General features: G+C 41.6%; 1 protein-coding gene across 7 annotated transcripts in view; it reads right to left on the minus strand.

Moving 5' to 3' along the window:
- Positions 1 to 15,687, minus strand: part of ABCC9 (ATP binding cassette subfamily C member 9) — a 131,194-nt gene that overhangs the window by 76,163 nt on the left and 39,344 nt on the right. For all 7 annotated transcript variants that reach the window (XM_058282878.1, XM_058282882.1, XM_058282879.2 and 4 more), the window contains 3 exons: positions 8,738 to 8,846; positions 4,846 to 4,950; positions 72 to 144 (listed from right to left, as the gene is read on the minus strand). In XM_058282878.1, coding sequence (XP_058138861.1) covers positions 72 to 144; positions 4,846 to 4,950; positions 8,738 to 8,846 — 287 coding nt within the window. The remainder of the gene's footprint in view (positions 1 to 71; positions 145 to 4,845; positions 4,951 to 8,737; positions 8,847 to 15,687) is intronic.

Genomic DNA, 15,687 nt, shown 5'->3' on the forward strand with positions numbered 1-15,687 from the left:
GGAAATTTTGACTTGATATATGTTATCACAATAAAAAGTTGTTTAAAAAATTAGTTTCAAATGACTCTTACCTGTTGGAATTCGAATATCTATGTTGGATAATGTCGCTAAACCACTGCCCCATGAGAAGTATCCATTTGTGACCTACAGAAGAAGAATGCAGAAATTAAATAATAAAATTATGTATAAAGGTGGCATTAGAGGATTATTCCAATTAAAATACATTTTCATTTTGAAGTGCTGAAAAACTTTCAACACAAGATAGAGCACACAGTGATTGGATTCTAATTAGTTACAAGTATTTAGTGGTATAAATGAAAAAGAACGAAACTGAAGAAGATAAAAAATGATGGCAATTTTGCTTGAAATTTTGGAATTATTGGATCATTTACAGGTGTACATTTTTAAAAAAACAGTCATCCAAAATATTTTTTTCGATATAATCCTTCATTGATTACTTTCTCACTGTTAGGCAATTCTGAGACTCCTGTCGATGGAGAGCTAGAATATAAATAACTACGAGTTGCTCCGAAAAAATCGCTCCTTTGCTGAGGAGGGTTTCGTAATGAATGAGTTCTGTGAGTGGTGTGGATTTATCTCTGCTCACTGAACTTCGAAGAAAAAGCAAAGGGGAAAATAGAGCACAGAAATGAGGCAACACTGCTTGCAGTGTAAACCCCAACCACCAGCGACACTCACAAGACACGCCAATGACTCGAGCAATCTATTTGTTTTAACAGGCTTCCAGAGGACTCACTAGCTTAACAGTTACAACACTGGGAAAGGAAAGGAGGAATAGTAGATTCCTAGAGCTGGAAGGACAGACTAGACACATACAGGGGAAGAAGGGCACCTGAAAAATCAGTGGAAAGAAAAAAATAAAGATGCAATCTGATCACAAAGTAAGATTTTATTTCAAAACCACAGGTGATGACATTTCTAAGCATACTCTTGTTTAGTTTTGTGATACAGATTGGCGATGGCTAAATAGTAACTTAATATAACCTTAAATCAGTCTTCATAAAATTCACAATTTAAAAAGAAAAAAACTCTGCTTGCAAAGGTTTTTCCATGTAAATTTTCTGTAGTTTTGAAAATGTGTGGCATGGCATTTAATAATCTCCACGGCAATAAGCATGACTTAGTCAGGCAAGAAGAGTGGCTTGGAAGGGCCTAATTATTGATTGCTCCACAAATATTTCCTGAACACCCAATCTGCATGAGACACTGGGTTAGGACTGGTGTAGGCAAATAGGAGTTTGCAGTCAGCTGAGTAAATAAACCATGAACACAAATAAGTAAAATACAAGAGAATATGGGCTAAGTAGCAAATAGAAGAGACTGACAATAAGTGCAATTGCAATTCAGAAAGGAAATCATTCATGTCAGGGATGAGCCCTAAAACTTCTTGGAAGAAGAGGCTTTTTAGCAAGTTTTAGAAAATAGAGTGAATTTCATTGAAGGGATTTTGGGTAAAGAACCAGAGTAAGAAAAGACCCAGGATTAGAAAACAATGAATGGTGTTGTGGGAAACTTTGAATAGAGTTGGCTGGGGCAGAGATTTAAGATCCCTTGGCTAAGTCTCCCTCAGAGAGATGCGACAGCATCTTTTCTTTCTCTGAGACAGCAGGTAAGGAGCCAAGATGAGATGCAAATACAGATGAGGTCTGGCATGGAATTGAGTGTATTCCCACATGACAACCTCTGTGTTTTCACTGACCGGGGAGCTACGGTTATCTGCAGAAGGAGGAGGCTAACAGAGAAAGGAGCATGTGGGAAAGCAGTGGTGACAGTGGACTAGCTACTATAGGTTATGGAAAATAATACTGATGAGAGGTATGTAAAAGGAATGCCAAGAACTCCTGATGGTCAGCTGAGTTGGAGATAATAAATTTGTCACTCGACCAAATTGCACCATTGTGTCATTTTCTCCAGGCACTCAAGAGGCCTGGTTACAGAAGTGGAGGCGGCATGTGCTTGGATTGCTTACAAAGTTACTAATGAGCTACTGGAATTTTCAAGGGGGTTAAAAAAAAACAAAAACAGTGAAGGTTAACACTTGAGAAAGCTGGAGGGTCAGGATTTAGTGGTCAGTAACTAACTTGTACATTAGAGTTTAAGGTTTCAGAGGGGGAGCAATGGCCAAGTATGGACACAGGAGGGTGTGGAGCTGGAGTGAAGGTAGAGGAAAGGATTTCCAGGCTGGGATGCTAGACAGCCTGTGCTCTTGAAAGTCAAAATCACATCCAACGATGGCACATACTATGGTAGAAAGGTAGACTAGGAAACAGGAACCGAAACGTTCAATGGAGGTGGAGGAGTGATCATGAGGTCTTCTGATAACAGGTTCAAGAACAGGTAGACAGTGCCATGGCTTCACGAGAGTGTGAGAGGGGAAGACGTAGTTGGAAAGCAGCAGGGAAGAACTAGAAGAATGCAATGTCACCTCCTGACTTGGTGCGGCTCAGAGGTCAAAGAGGAAATAACCTCCTCTGGAGAGAAATGGAGATGTGTCTTTATCAGTTGTAACAAATATACCATGCCAGCGCAAGGTGTTAATAAAGGGGGGGGGCATATGGGAATCCTGTATTTCACACATGATTGTTCGCTCAACCCGCAATTTCTCTTATGAAACAAGTAGAATGGAGGCGGCAGACTTGGCCCAGTGGTTAGGGCGTCCATCTATCACACGGGAGGTCCGCGGTTCAAACCCCGGGCCTCCCTGGCCCGTGTGCAGCTGGCCCATGAGCAGTGCTGATGCGCGCAAGGAATGCCCTGCCACGCAGGGGTGTCCCCTGCGTAGGGGAGCCCCACACGCAAGGAGTGCGCCCCGTAAGGAGAGCCGCCCAGCATGAAAGAAAGTGCAGCCTGCCCAGGAATGGCACCACACACACGCAGAGCTGACACAAGATGATGCAACAAAAGAGACAAAGATTCCTGTGCCGCTGACAACAACAGAAGCAGACAAAGAAGACACAGCAAATAGACACAGAGAACAGACAACCGGGTTGGGGGGGAAGGGGAGAGAAATAAATAAATAAATCTTTAAAAAAAAAAGAAGAAGAATGGAGGAGGCTCAAGTTAACACCTCTGGCTGCAATTTATATACTTCCACTCCCTCCTGCCATTGATAAAATAGTCTCAAACGCCTACCCTGTGAAGTAAAATCCTAGCTGATTGACCTCGGGAAATCACCCAACAAACAAATCAGGAACAACCAAGTCACAATAGAAGAAGTAGGAACTCCGAGAGAAAAGCCCAGTGCTCCTAAGTGTCTTTCCCCCAAAGGGCCAAACCTAGCTGAGATACTTGACAAGAAAAACAAGGTTTGAGAACTTGTTCTAAAAGACATCAAAATTTATTAGAGAGTTACATGGTTGTCAGAGTGGATACTGGACAAATCAAAAGAAATTGCCTGTGGAACGATTAGAGCTTTTTTAAAAAAAGTGATCCTCAGGCTGCAAACACATTTCTTTTTTATTTTTTTACAAAGGTTACGGTCCAGTTTTTCTTAGATTTATTTATTGATTTTATTTGTCTTTATTTATCCACACTCCCTCTCCCCTCCATGCTTCTCTCTTCTGCCTGCTCATTGTCTGCTCGCTTTCTCCAGGAGGCACCTGGAACCTAACCTGGGACCTCCCACATGGGAGGCGAGTGCCCAACGCCTGGAGCACTCTGCTCCCTGCGGGCTGCAGCATCTGCTGGCTTGTGGCATCTGCTCTTTGCGTCAGGGGTGGTGTCTGCTCATCTTCTTTTAGAAGGTGCTGGTATGAACCTGGGACCTCCCATGCAGTAGGTGAGCACCCAACTGGTTGAGCCACATCCGCTTCCCCAAACATGTACTTTTAAAAAACTTTCTAGGTGATTCTAATGTACAGCCAAGGTTGAGAACCAGCACGGCACTTTAAAATTCACATGAGATACCATTTTATCCACCAAATAAGACTGCTAAAACGGCATCTCCTCCTTAAGAAAGGAAAACCCTGGCTCAGACAGGCAAAGTAATATGCCAAAAAAGTCACACACCAAACTAATGGCAGAGGTAGGACTAGCATTAGCTTATTTCATCCAATAACACATTTGCTCCAGTGGTAAGCGCCCTTCATGGCACAGGCCTTGCATCAGGTATTGAGGAGAGAGAGAGATGAACACAGCTCTTGGCTCTGCAACCCACCCACCAGCCCTGCCTCTCCCCCACTGGAATGAGTGGCGCCGTGTAAATAGCCTGGAGCACAAACTGTAGCTGGATTTCTAGAAGGGCTGGTTTCCAACACTAAAAGGCCTCTAGTCCAGAGGTCCTTGACTGCTAGAGGCATCTGTTCCCCCTTCCTGGGGGCTTATCCCAGCCTTCACGTCCCAGCCTGGGTTCCCCGGCCGCCCCGCATGCCTGGGGAGGTACAAGGACTGTATGAAATAAGATCAAAGCAAGATTGGGAAGCTGCGTGAAGACATGTAGCACTGGTCTAAGCCTTTCCTTCTAGGCAATTACTACCTAATTTATTTCCTTAAGAATTAGATTTATGATACTGGTGTCCTCGATAAATCAATTTACTTGATAGAGAAATATAAAAGTACCAGAAAAAGATATCGGGTACTGGTGACATAGGTTCAAAAGAAAGGTTCATTCTCTAGCTCTAATGCTGGAGGCAAAAACTGTGGTTGGGAGATGAGGAAGAAGAGAATTACAAACTCCTCAGAATATTTGTAAAACGTGATTAGGATTAATGACCACTGTTGAAAAGAGAATTTTGAGACGTGATTTAGGACACTTTCTCAGAAATTCACCATAAAATAGTAACATAAATGTTCCTATTCACATAAGAATCCGTGAAATAAAGTAACCTTTATTGCAATATCCTCTGTCTCTACAGGACGTAGACGGCGCGTCGACTGCTCATAGCTGTCCAGGTGATATCTTCCAGGCTGTTTCCTGTTTATAGTTTTCGACTGTTGCATTCCAAGTGGAAAAGAACACAAGTTGAAGCATTATGGAAAAAAAAAAGAGAGGTTTTACTGAACATTGACTCACAATGCTACTTCTTCCCTTGAATTCCAAGAAAAAAGAAATAGATAACTGACTGTCATCTTTTAATTACTTCAGTGTGGCTTCTCCCCCCAAATAAGAGCAAATGATAATGAAATAAAGTCGTTATAATTTTGAACCTAATTCACAACCCTCTTAAGAAAAATGAAAATAGGAAGATGTGGTACCTACAAGGGAAAAAAGTTAAAGTACTGAGACCCAAGTTAGGTTTTGGATTTGCTTTCTGCAGCGATATGGCTAAATTTACCCAAGTAAAGAGAAAACACTGTGTGTCATGCAGAAAGGAAATCAGAATGACTCCAGGTCAAAAGAGAATCCCCTGTGGGGCCACGGGGAGTGTAAATGCTCCCACAGTGCATTACCAGTGATCCTTCAAGCACGGGGTTTTGAACCTGCTACACGGAGCTAGCGTCACCGCAGAATCTACTGGGGAGTGAAAAAAATATAAAGATTGAAGGATGTTTTGCCCAAAGGTATATATTGTTTCTTAAGGAGATCCATAAATATTTTAGAACAATCTCATCTATCCTCAAGTTATAGAGCTGTTCTCAGTCAAAGAGTAAGCACACATTCAAACAGGATATTGCTCCTCCAATTTCCAACATTTGGTGTATCAATACAAGGTCAGACTATCAAACAGTACATTGCTAGGCTACATGCAAATAAATACACAGATTCAAAAGCCATGGAGATTGAAAGTAAAATATTCGCAGTTGTTCTGTCACATAGGATAGACTTAATACATTTTAGCTAAAACACAGAGGAGATTTTATTTTCGTTTTATTTCCCACTCCTAAAAGATGGCCCTGGAACCATAGTCCACGAGATGTTTTAGGAAATCGCTATCCTTTAAGACAAGTATGTTTTAGCATAGGTGTATACCTGCACTAAAGCTCCTTGTCTTCTGGAGTCCTCAATTCTACAGCAGGATTGTCCCAGAGGTTGGGAAGGAATGACTACATTCTCCTCACAAAACTGAGAAGAGGGTGGGAGGAGGAAACGTGCTGACAGAGATTTGCCGAAGAGCCACAGATGTAATCTGAAGAGACTTTGGCTCTAGAATGTCACTAATTCTCCATGGAGATTCTACAGCCAAAACCACTTCACTCTAAGTTTTCACAGAATACAAAGCATCTTAAACCCTCTCAAGAAGGAGTTTTCATTCTACAGTTTGTCGTTTGTGGTTTGGCTTATCAGCGGAGATGAACAACCCCGAACGACATCAGAGGTCCGGTCTGGTTTCAATAACCTTGGAGATATTGGAGGCTTTTGTAGAGGATTCTTTCTTCCTTCCAAACACCTTTTCTCGGTTCAAATGTTCTTCTGTCCCTCATCTACTACAAGGGTCTTCAAATTTCCCTAATGCCACCAGCATGGTCTTCTGCATCCCCTTTGTTGAGGTCACCCCACTGTGTGTCCACACACCTCTGAAAGATGATCTCGTAAGAGCTTTGGTAGTCTTGGATCATCCAAAGCGTGAGGCTGGTTCTAATCATATACTTGACTCCCCTGCGGCCTAAATGTGTAGACACTTTTTAATGTACTGTTTTCTTTGTGTCCATGGCCACGTAATAGCAAAAGCATTTTGAGGCCTGGTGACTCCAGGGGATATAAGCATGGGTGGTCGTTCCTCCTCGGACCAAATCACAACCGCTCGATAAAAGATTTAGCAGAAAGTACAAGTAATAAATCAATCCATCTCCATAAAAGCCATAGCCAAAAGCTCATCTTAAATATTTTTTTTCACACTTTTAAACATGGTGTGAATAAAAATTTACCATAGACTGGCTTCCAGGTAAAGACTTCCCGAGGCCCAATCCATTCCAGTCAGATTACGTGTAGGTTTTTGTTTGGTCACATGAATGATAAATATATTCATAATTTTCTCTGATACTAATATGGATAACTAATCACAGCTCATGACTCATTTTGGAATAACATTTTTCTTCTTTACTGTTAAGAATTATACACATTACTTTTAAAGGCTTCCTTTAGAATTTTCTGGAAAGTGGTATAATCCAGTCTCATGGATTTAAATATCAACCAAAGACTGAGGACTCCTAAATCCATATTTCTAACACTGACCTCTGCCTTCTTAGATGTCTAATAAATATCTTAAAATTATGTGTAAAATATACCTCTTGATTCCACCTCAGCACCAGCCTGGTTTCAGTTCCCAACCCCACCCTCCACCCAGCAGTCACGTCAACCTCTTCCTCCTTCACCCCTCCCCGCTCCACACACATCCAATATCAGCAAGACTTTACCAGCTCAGCCTCAAAAATGTATACCGACTTTGATCACTTTTCTCCATGTCCACCAGAATCACAATGGAAACTCTCATCTCAACCATTATTTCCTGCTTACATCATTAAAGTGACCTCTTAACTGACCTGTGTAATTCTTCTCTTGCCCCCATAGACTTCTCTCCACCTAGTAGCCAAAGTGATTTTAAAAATATACATAAACAAAATTATATTAGTTTCTATTTTAAAACCCTCCAGGGGTTTCCAGTTGCATGTGAATACTATCCAAACCCTTCCCATGTTCTACAAGACCCTCGGTCATTGTCCTTTCCTCATCGCCAAACTCTTCACCAGACTCCAACCATAGTGTCCCTCTGTTCCCCGAACACACCAATTAGTTCCTGCCTCGGGGCCTTTGCACTTGCTAGCTCTTCTGCCTCGAACACTCTTGCTCAGATCTCCACAGGGCAAGTACCTATTCTTCCCTTGGGCCTCAGTTCAACTGCCAGCTCTTCAGAGAGGATTTCTGGGAAGTGACTGCCTGCTTCAAGGATCCCAGTCACTCTCTAATCCCCTGATCTATTTTCTTCGCTAACCAAAATTATTTCATTTATTGATTGGTCATTCAACTCCTCCCTCTAGAAAGCCAGCTCTGGAGCTTGCCTGCCTTGCTCACAGTTACATCCCACAAAGCACAGGCCGGTCTACAAGTCTGGAAACATAGACGAATACATATTAAACAGCTTATTGATGTAACTTACAATACATGACAAAAGAATAGTCACTATGTTTCCAGACTTTACATAGATACTGAGTAAATATTTGTGGCATGGATGCATCAACAACTGGAGGAGTTACAAGACTAATTTAATTCTGGCTATGCCACTTGCTAATCTTATGACTTTATTTATGTCACACCAACTGCAAACCTCATAGATTCACCTGGAAAATAAACATATTAGATAATGTAATATAAAAGTCATAATACATCAGAAAGTATTTTCTAACCATAAATTGCAATACAGCTAAAAGATATTATAAGAATATAGTGCAAGAGTAGTAACCTATTTTTTAAAAAATTATCTTTGTAGAAAGCGCAGGTTAAATAGTCTCTCAATCCCGCCCCCTCCTTTTATAAGGAGGTATCAGGGATCGAACCTGGAACCTTGTACATGTGAAGCAAACACTCAACCACTAAGCTACACCTGCTCCCTCTCAATTTCCTTTTGAACTGAACATGTGCTTTCTTGGGATACTCATTTCATTTTTTAATACATTCATTAATTGATTTTAAGTTTGTGAGGCTTGTCGTAGAAGTAGGTGGTCATCTTTCTTTATATAGGTTTAAAAATACAGCGTACAATTTTCCTAATTGCACCCATATTGAGCCATCCATTCTGCTGGGTCCCCATTTACAGCGAACATAACAAGGAACAGTACTTACAACCCCTGTGTGTTTCTTACAGGATTCAAAAGGAAGAGAACCTTCCCCAGTTCGCCAGCTGTCATCACCAATCTCATCACTCAAGAGGAACTCATTCAGCTTTTGAACACTGCAAAAAGGAAATGCAAAGTAAGTGTTAAGAAGAAAATCATCACCTCCGAAGTTCTAGTTAAATAAATTTAATTTTGTTCCCCACTCAGCAGCAGACTGCATGAACTGCCTCCGAGGGTCATTTCTCAAACCAGCGGGGTATTCAGTGAGAATGACCAAGTGTCCTTCCCTGCTTGGGACTGAGGCACAGAACTTTCAGTGCTAAAACCAGAAAAGTCCCAGAAAACCAGGCTGAGTTGATCACCCCAAAATCAGTCGATCCTTTGCAGAGGAAATTTGCAAAGATTTCCTCCGCAAAAATTTTTTACAAGTATTGTCAGAGACAGTGGAGTTGGAGAGGAACTAGGAACAGGGTGAACAAAAACTTACAATGCCAATGAGATGGGTGCTCTTATTGTAATTTTACAATTAGAAGCAAGGTGCAGAGAGATTGCGCAACCTGCCCAAAGCCACTTAGCATAGAAATCACAGCTCTGGGATTAAAAGCTAGGTGTCTAACCCTCGAGGCCACGACCACTCTACTCTCCTTGCTCTTGCACTACTAATTACTTACATTTTCCGAACCTGGTAAGGAGAAGGTCCTCTAGAGTTTTGTTACTCAGTGTGTCATTCGAGCCCCAGAAGCATCAGCATCACCCAAGAATTTACTAGAAATGGAGGATCTCAGCCGCCATCCCAGACCTTCTGAATCAAAATGGGCATTTTAACAAGAACCAGAGGTGCTTCCTCAGCACATTAAAGTTTGAGAAGCCCTGCTCTAGAAGAATGGTTTGCACACATTCTTTACTCTCACATTGGGTCACATTGGTCTCACATTGGGCAAGCCACTCCATGGCCCACTTACCCTCCCATTCTAATTCTCTTAAATCAGTGCGATAGGCTCAAAAGCAAAGCTAAGTAAACAAAACAACAGCATGGCTTGAAAACGTCCTCCTATAAATAAAAAGAATTCACCAGGGAAAAATTCCGTGAAGTTGCAAAGGAAAAGAAATGCTCCTATTAGCATGTTAGGATGATGAAAGCGGACAGATGAGCTTGGTACATGTAGCATTATCTACAGGAAACTAGAAAGCATATATCCAAGATAAAAGCTATATATTTAAAAATTTCTCTGGCGCTTGTTGTCAAATTAGGTGCCTCCAGACAGGTCTGCCCGGTTTGTTTCTTTGTGACAGACTAATAAAGTGAAGAAAGTAAATTTAATTCAGTCTGTTGCCTATGATCATTAAGCGCTTTGGCCTTGCTTGCCACAGAAACTGCCTCCCTTCATCAGAAACATAAAGGTAGATAGAATCCATTGCGGCAGTATAACTATCAGCTTCCAAACTGCATTTCCAGGGAACTAGAAGAGATGATTGTTTGAGCTGAACCTCTTTGGCTTGGACATTCCTTGTAGGTCTTTGTAAGCAAAGCCTGACCATATAGACTTGAAAGAGTTAGAAATGCCTTATCAAAGGGCATTTTATGATCTTAAACAGCAGTTACTCCCCTTGACATTTCTAGATTTTTTAAAAAAAGATTTATTTATTTATTTCTCTCCCCTCCCCCCCCCCACCCTCTTTGTCTGTTCTCTGTGTCTATTTGCTGTGTCTTCTTTGTCCGCTTCTGTTGTTGCCAGTGGCACGGGAATCTGTGTTTCTTTTTGTTGCGTCATCTTGTTATGTCAGCTCTCTGTGTGTGCAGCACCATTCCTGGGCAGGCTGCACTTTCTTTAGCGTGGCAGCGCACTCCTTGCATGCATCAGCACTGTGCATGGGCCAGCTCCACACGGGTCAAGGAGGCCCGGGGTTTGAACCGCGGACCTCCCATGTGGTAGGCGGACGCCCTAACCACTGGGCCAAGTCTGCCGCCTCTAGATATTAATTATCATTCTGTTCTTGTATTTTGAAGAGATTTAATTTTTAGGAAGCTCATCTACACAGTCCAAGTCTTTTCAACAGTCTTGCCCTGTGCCTGCACTCAAAGCACAGTGCCGGCCCAGGCTCGTTTGCCTTTGTAACTCCAAGTCTAGCAGTGCCTGTGCACCTTGGTCAACGAACATGTGTGGCTAATCAAGGAAGGAATAAACCACTGATTCAGACATTTAAGCAAAGGCAGTTGGTTCTAGTCTCCATTTCACTTTTCTTGTACACACGCAAATCTTACTGAAGCTTTTGTGGAATATAAATGAGGCCCATTCTCTCCGGACCTGAGGGAGCCACGAGCCCCAAGCTTTTCTCCCTTCCATGACACCCCACTTCAGAACTCCAGCTCCAATGAACGGCAGCGGATCCCAGCACTACCCCATCCCTTCTAGGCTTTCTGACTGAGGGGCCTGCTTGTGCCACTATTTCATCATTGTTTGGTTACTGCTGATTTGGATTCCATGTCTCTCCCACTAGAGAGAATTCCTTAAAAGCAATCCAATGACTAAAATATCATATAGTAATTCCACAAGAAAATGTCTGATGAATGAATGAATGGGTTCTACTAAAAGCACTTCTTGTTCATAGAGGGTCCTTTCAGAAATCACGGAGGCAAAACAATAACGGAAAATGCACAATTCTCAACCAAAGGTGAAGCAATTTCCACGACACTAGCATGGCCATATTTTTAAAATGCTAATCTAACCACAGCAGTCCTCTCCCTCAAATCCTAACTAGTGCCCCATTGCCCCAGCATCCCTCAGAGTGTGCACAAGCTCATCAGGAGTTTACTCTCCTGAATCTGCCCTGAAACTCGTCAGAACCTTTTCTCCAACAGACTCAACTACTTTCAGTTGACTGAACGTCATGCTCTTTCATCTACTTATTCGCATCCGCCTCTTCCATATACTGCTCCTTCTGCTAGAACATGTTTTCCCTCTTTCTTCAACTGGCCTGATTCTACTTTTTTTGGTTTTCTTTGTTGGGTTTTTCCTTTTTTAAAGATTTTATTTTATTTATTTCTCTCCCCTCTCCTCCCACCCCCCCAGTTGTCTGCTGTGTGTCCATTCGCTGCGTGTTCTTCTTGGTCCGCTTCTGTTGTTGTCAGTGGCACGGGAATCTGTATCTCTTTTTGTTGCATCATCTTGTTGTGTCAGCTCTCCGTGTGGGCGCCATTCCCGGGCAGGCTGCACTTTCTTTTCACGCTGGGCGGCTCTCCTTATGGGGTGCACTCCTTGCGCGTGGGGCTCCCCTACGCAGGGGACACCCCTGCGTGGCAGGGCACTCCTTGCGTGCATCAGCACTGCGCTTGGGCCAGCTCCACACGGGTCAAGGAGGCCCGGGGTTTGAACCGTGGACCTCCCATGTGGTAGACGGACGCCCTAACCACTGGGCCAAGTCCGCTTCCCTGTTGGTTTTTATTTGCATTAAAAAATTTAAGAACATGCCAGTTTCTTAGGCCAGTAAAAGAGTTTATTGAGAAATGAAAGAAAAGGAAAAGAATTACACATCCAAGATGTAGAGGCAGGTTCCTCCAGGCAAAGAGAGCGCCTTTACTTATTTTTTAACATTTTATGAAGAAACTACTACCTTCTCCAAACCTTCACTGACAGGCTGTCTCCCTTCTTCCTCAATAAGTTTCCAAGAGCTTCCTCCCTGGGCCCGTGGCGTTCTGTACAGAGCTCTATATGAGCATGACAAACCAGGTTTTAATGAGTTTCCCTTCCTGGGGTCTCCAACTAGACTGCAGACTCCTGGCAGATTTCACTCTGCCTTTCATCTCTGCAATCCTTTATGCCTAGCAATGTGCCTGGGAAGCATTAATGAATGAATACAGACCCACAGAGGATCTCTCGCAGAGGCAAGAGATGGAGATTAGTAAAATGGTAGTAAATTAGTAAAATAAGGGTTTGTAAAACACTTAAAATATTTAGGCAATACGCGGGCCACTTTTAACTTATTCTCTCATTTAATTCTCTCAACCTCCATAAGAGGAGATACTGCTGTGCTAATTTGACACGGAGGAAACTGAACTATAGAAATTATAAGTAACATTCCCAAGATCAAATAACGAGAATCCCATGGCAATGCCAGAATTTGGAAGCAGGTATATTGGATACTAGTTTGATATCCTGCTGCCACCAAGCTTAGAGTTTAGTATTTTACTAACTTTCATTTGTTTAGATAATTCACAAAAATATTTATGATGTTAGTTACACTTGTTATTTTTTTCACTTCTCTAGTTTCACTTTGAGTGTTTAAATACAGCTTGAGAACCTTGGAGAGGTGCTATATTAATTGGGAATAACTGATTTTGTTACTGGCAGCTACATGTTTTTCTTGTAGAAACTACAAAATTTTGTAAACTGAAATACGAAGACCAGGCCAAAATGTAAGCATGCTCTATGACAAATATCAGTAACAATTTATTTGATTGAAGGTAAACGCAATAGACCAGCCAAGCATCCATTCCTTTGGGAAGTACATGAGAGAAGAGACAAAGAGTCATTTTCCAACAAAGCAAAGGATTTGTTTCTCCCTTTTTCCCTTGGCAAATCATATCTTTGGACATAGATGTTGCATTTTATATCAAATACCAGAAACCTAAACTCACGTTATTTATAAAGGACACAACATATCAGCTGGAGATTATCCTTACATTCTCCTCCAGGAAAGCAAAACGTGTAAATTCTTTCCTTACAAATAAAGCAAAGTGGAAAATGAGGCAAGCACCCTGAAAAATCACTCTTATTTCAAACATTTGACGATTTCAGATAATAGGGACATTTTCTTTCCATTTCTTCTCTCTACTCTGCAAATGTAGACTAGATTACTTCATCACAGAATGTCTAGAAATCTCAAATGGTGCGGGGTGCAGGGGATACAAGGGGAAACACCTGACTTGTAATTGTTTCTTGCCTCCATTTCATTATGTGTACACATAGTCCCACTCTCTTACTAACAGAAAATGCATAGAAAGCATAGACTGTTCTATAGAAGAGACTTCTACATGGCTTTGGGCGGTCCTCCGATAGAGAAGTTGATACGTCACATGGACGTATAATGCAAGTTGGGGAGCGTGCCCGACCACAGTCTAAGACACCAGATTTCGGAATGCGTTGAAAGACATAGCAAAGAGCCTAGGGCTTCCACAGCCCTGCAGAGGAGCCTTCAACATCAGCTGACCAAAGCCTCCGATTATAAACAGGCCGTTCAACTAGTTACGGGCCAACTGGCATTCCAGCCTGATCACGGGTTCCCACACACAAGAAAACGCCGAGTCCAGTCCACACTGGGGAAATGCTCATTTGGGGATCCCAGAACCACCACAGAGTGGAGAAAAGATGGGCCATTGCTGTTGACCAACCGTCTCTGGAAGACCCACAGATCAACCATGGATACTTACTTTAAGATAGCAAGTTTTTATAAGCAGATTCTATTCGGCCTATGGCTTGGGAACTCTGGATTGGAGCCCTGAAAACAGACTGGTCTTTATCAAACTGGCAAATGCCTTTTCCCTGGGATGGAGGGAAGGAAGGGGGCTGTGCAGAGATATACAGGGAATTTTATCCACTCGCAGCTGTACTAGGATTTGCTACAGCAGAATTAAATGGATTTGGGTAATAACCCTGGAATTTTTGTTTTGTTTTGTTTTCAACGCATCTCCTCAAGCCCCGTTGATTGATTTCAGAGGAGTTCACCCTTATAAGTTATCAACTTATAAGTTATCTCCAAAAGAGAAGACTCTGGCCATTTATAAATTTTATTGTTTAAAGTAGCTTCTCTTCTACAGCACTGCCTAATTTGGAAGTGGTGCTTCCAAAATCAGTCAGTGAACTGTGCATGCTTTTCAGAAGGACGAACAATAAGAAAAGAAAATGATGGCAGATGAGGCCAGAGGGCCTGAGCATTAAACTCTAATGGCTCCACACTTGGTTATTCTTGACATGTCTTAAAGAATAAGATTGCCACCATGTTACATTACTATCGTAGCCTATCAGGACTTGCTTTATAATAGGACAGTTTACACGTATTTTAATTTTATTTGGCTTTAAGCCATTGTTAAGCCAATATAAACTACTACCAAAAACTAGAGAGTCAGGCATTTTGAAAATCAAAGAATAGTTTTCTTAGTAATAAGTAGCCATCAGGAAAATGATATCATTTTAAAAGACTTGACAAGAGGCACTCTGCATTGTTCCATGGCAAAACTATGTTTCCTCCTTTAATGGCCTCAATTTTCCACTTTTTCTTCAGTATTGGTCATTCCTTTCAAGGATTACATTTCAATATAAACATGATGTTGACTGCTTATAAAACAAGGTGAAGTTTTATGAGACCTTACAGAAAAAGTAAAATACTACTTTAAGACTACTTCTTTTGTAAAAGAGTATAACACCCTGTGGACTATGGCATAACCAGTTCAGAATAATGTAGTTTGGTACTATGCTTATTTGTATAATACAAGAAGAGAGTGGGCGGGAATAGTCACCATCTTATCACTTCCTTTTACTGCTGTGGGGAATTGTAAGTCTGAGACGAAGTCCACACTGCTTTGAAACATGACAGAAGCATATTTAAAGTGAGCAAGTTACTGGGTAGTTCTGTAAGTCTTTCCAATTTCAGAGACTATAAACATGGATTTTTTTTTTTCCAGATTAGACTAAAATTAAAACAGGAATGTGCATTGATGGGAACACTCTCTATCACTGTTGGTGCAAGTATGTATAGGCACAGTCTTCATGGGAAAAATTACAGCCATATTCATAAAAATTTCTAAAAAATATTACACTTTTTGATCCATTACAGCTTCAGTGGAAAGCAATATGTCATATTCATCAAGGACCTGAAGATGTGCACACAATTAGAACTAGTCTATTTTAAAACAATAATCAGAGAAAAGGTCAAAGATAACAGATGTTTACCTTCATGCTA

This window comes from Dasypus novemcinctus, chromosome 20 (assembly GCF_030445035.2).
Source record: "Dasypus novemcinctus isolate mDasNov1 chromosome 20, mDasNov1.1.hap2, whole genome shotgun sequence".
Classification (NCBI taxonomy): domain Eukaryota; kingdom Metazoa; phylum Chordata; class Mammalia; order Cingulata; family Dasypodidae; genus Dasypus; species Dasypus novemcinctus.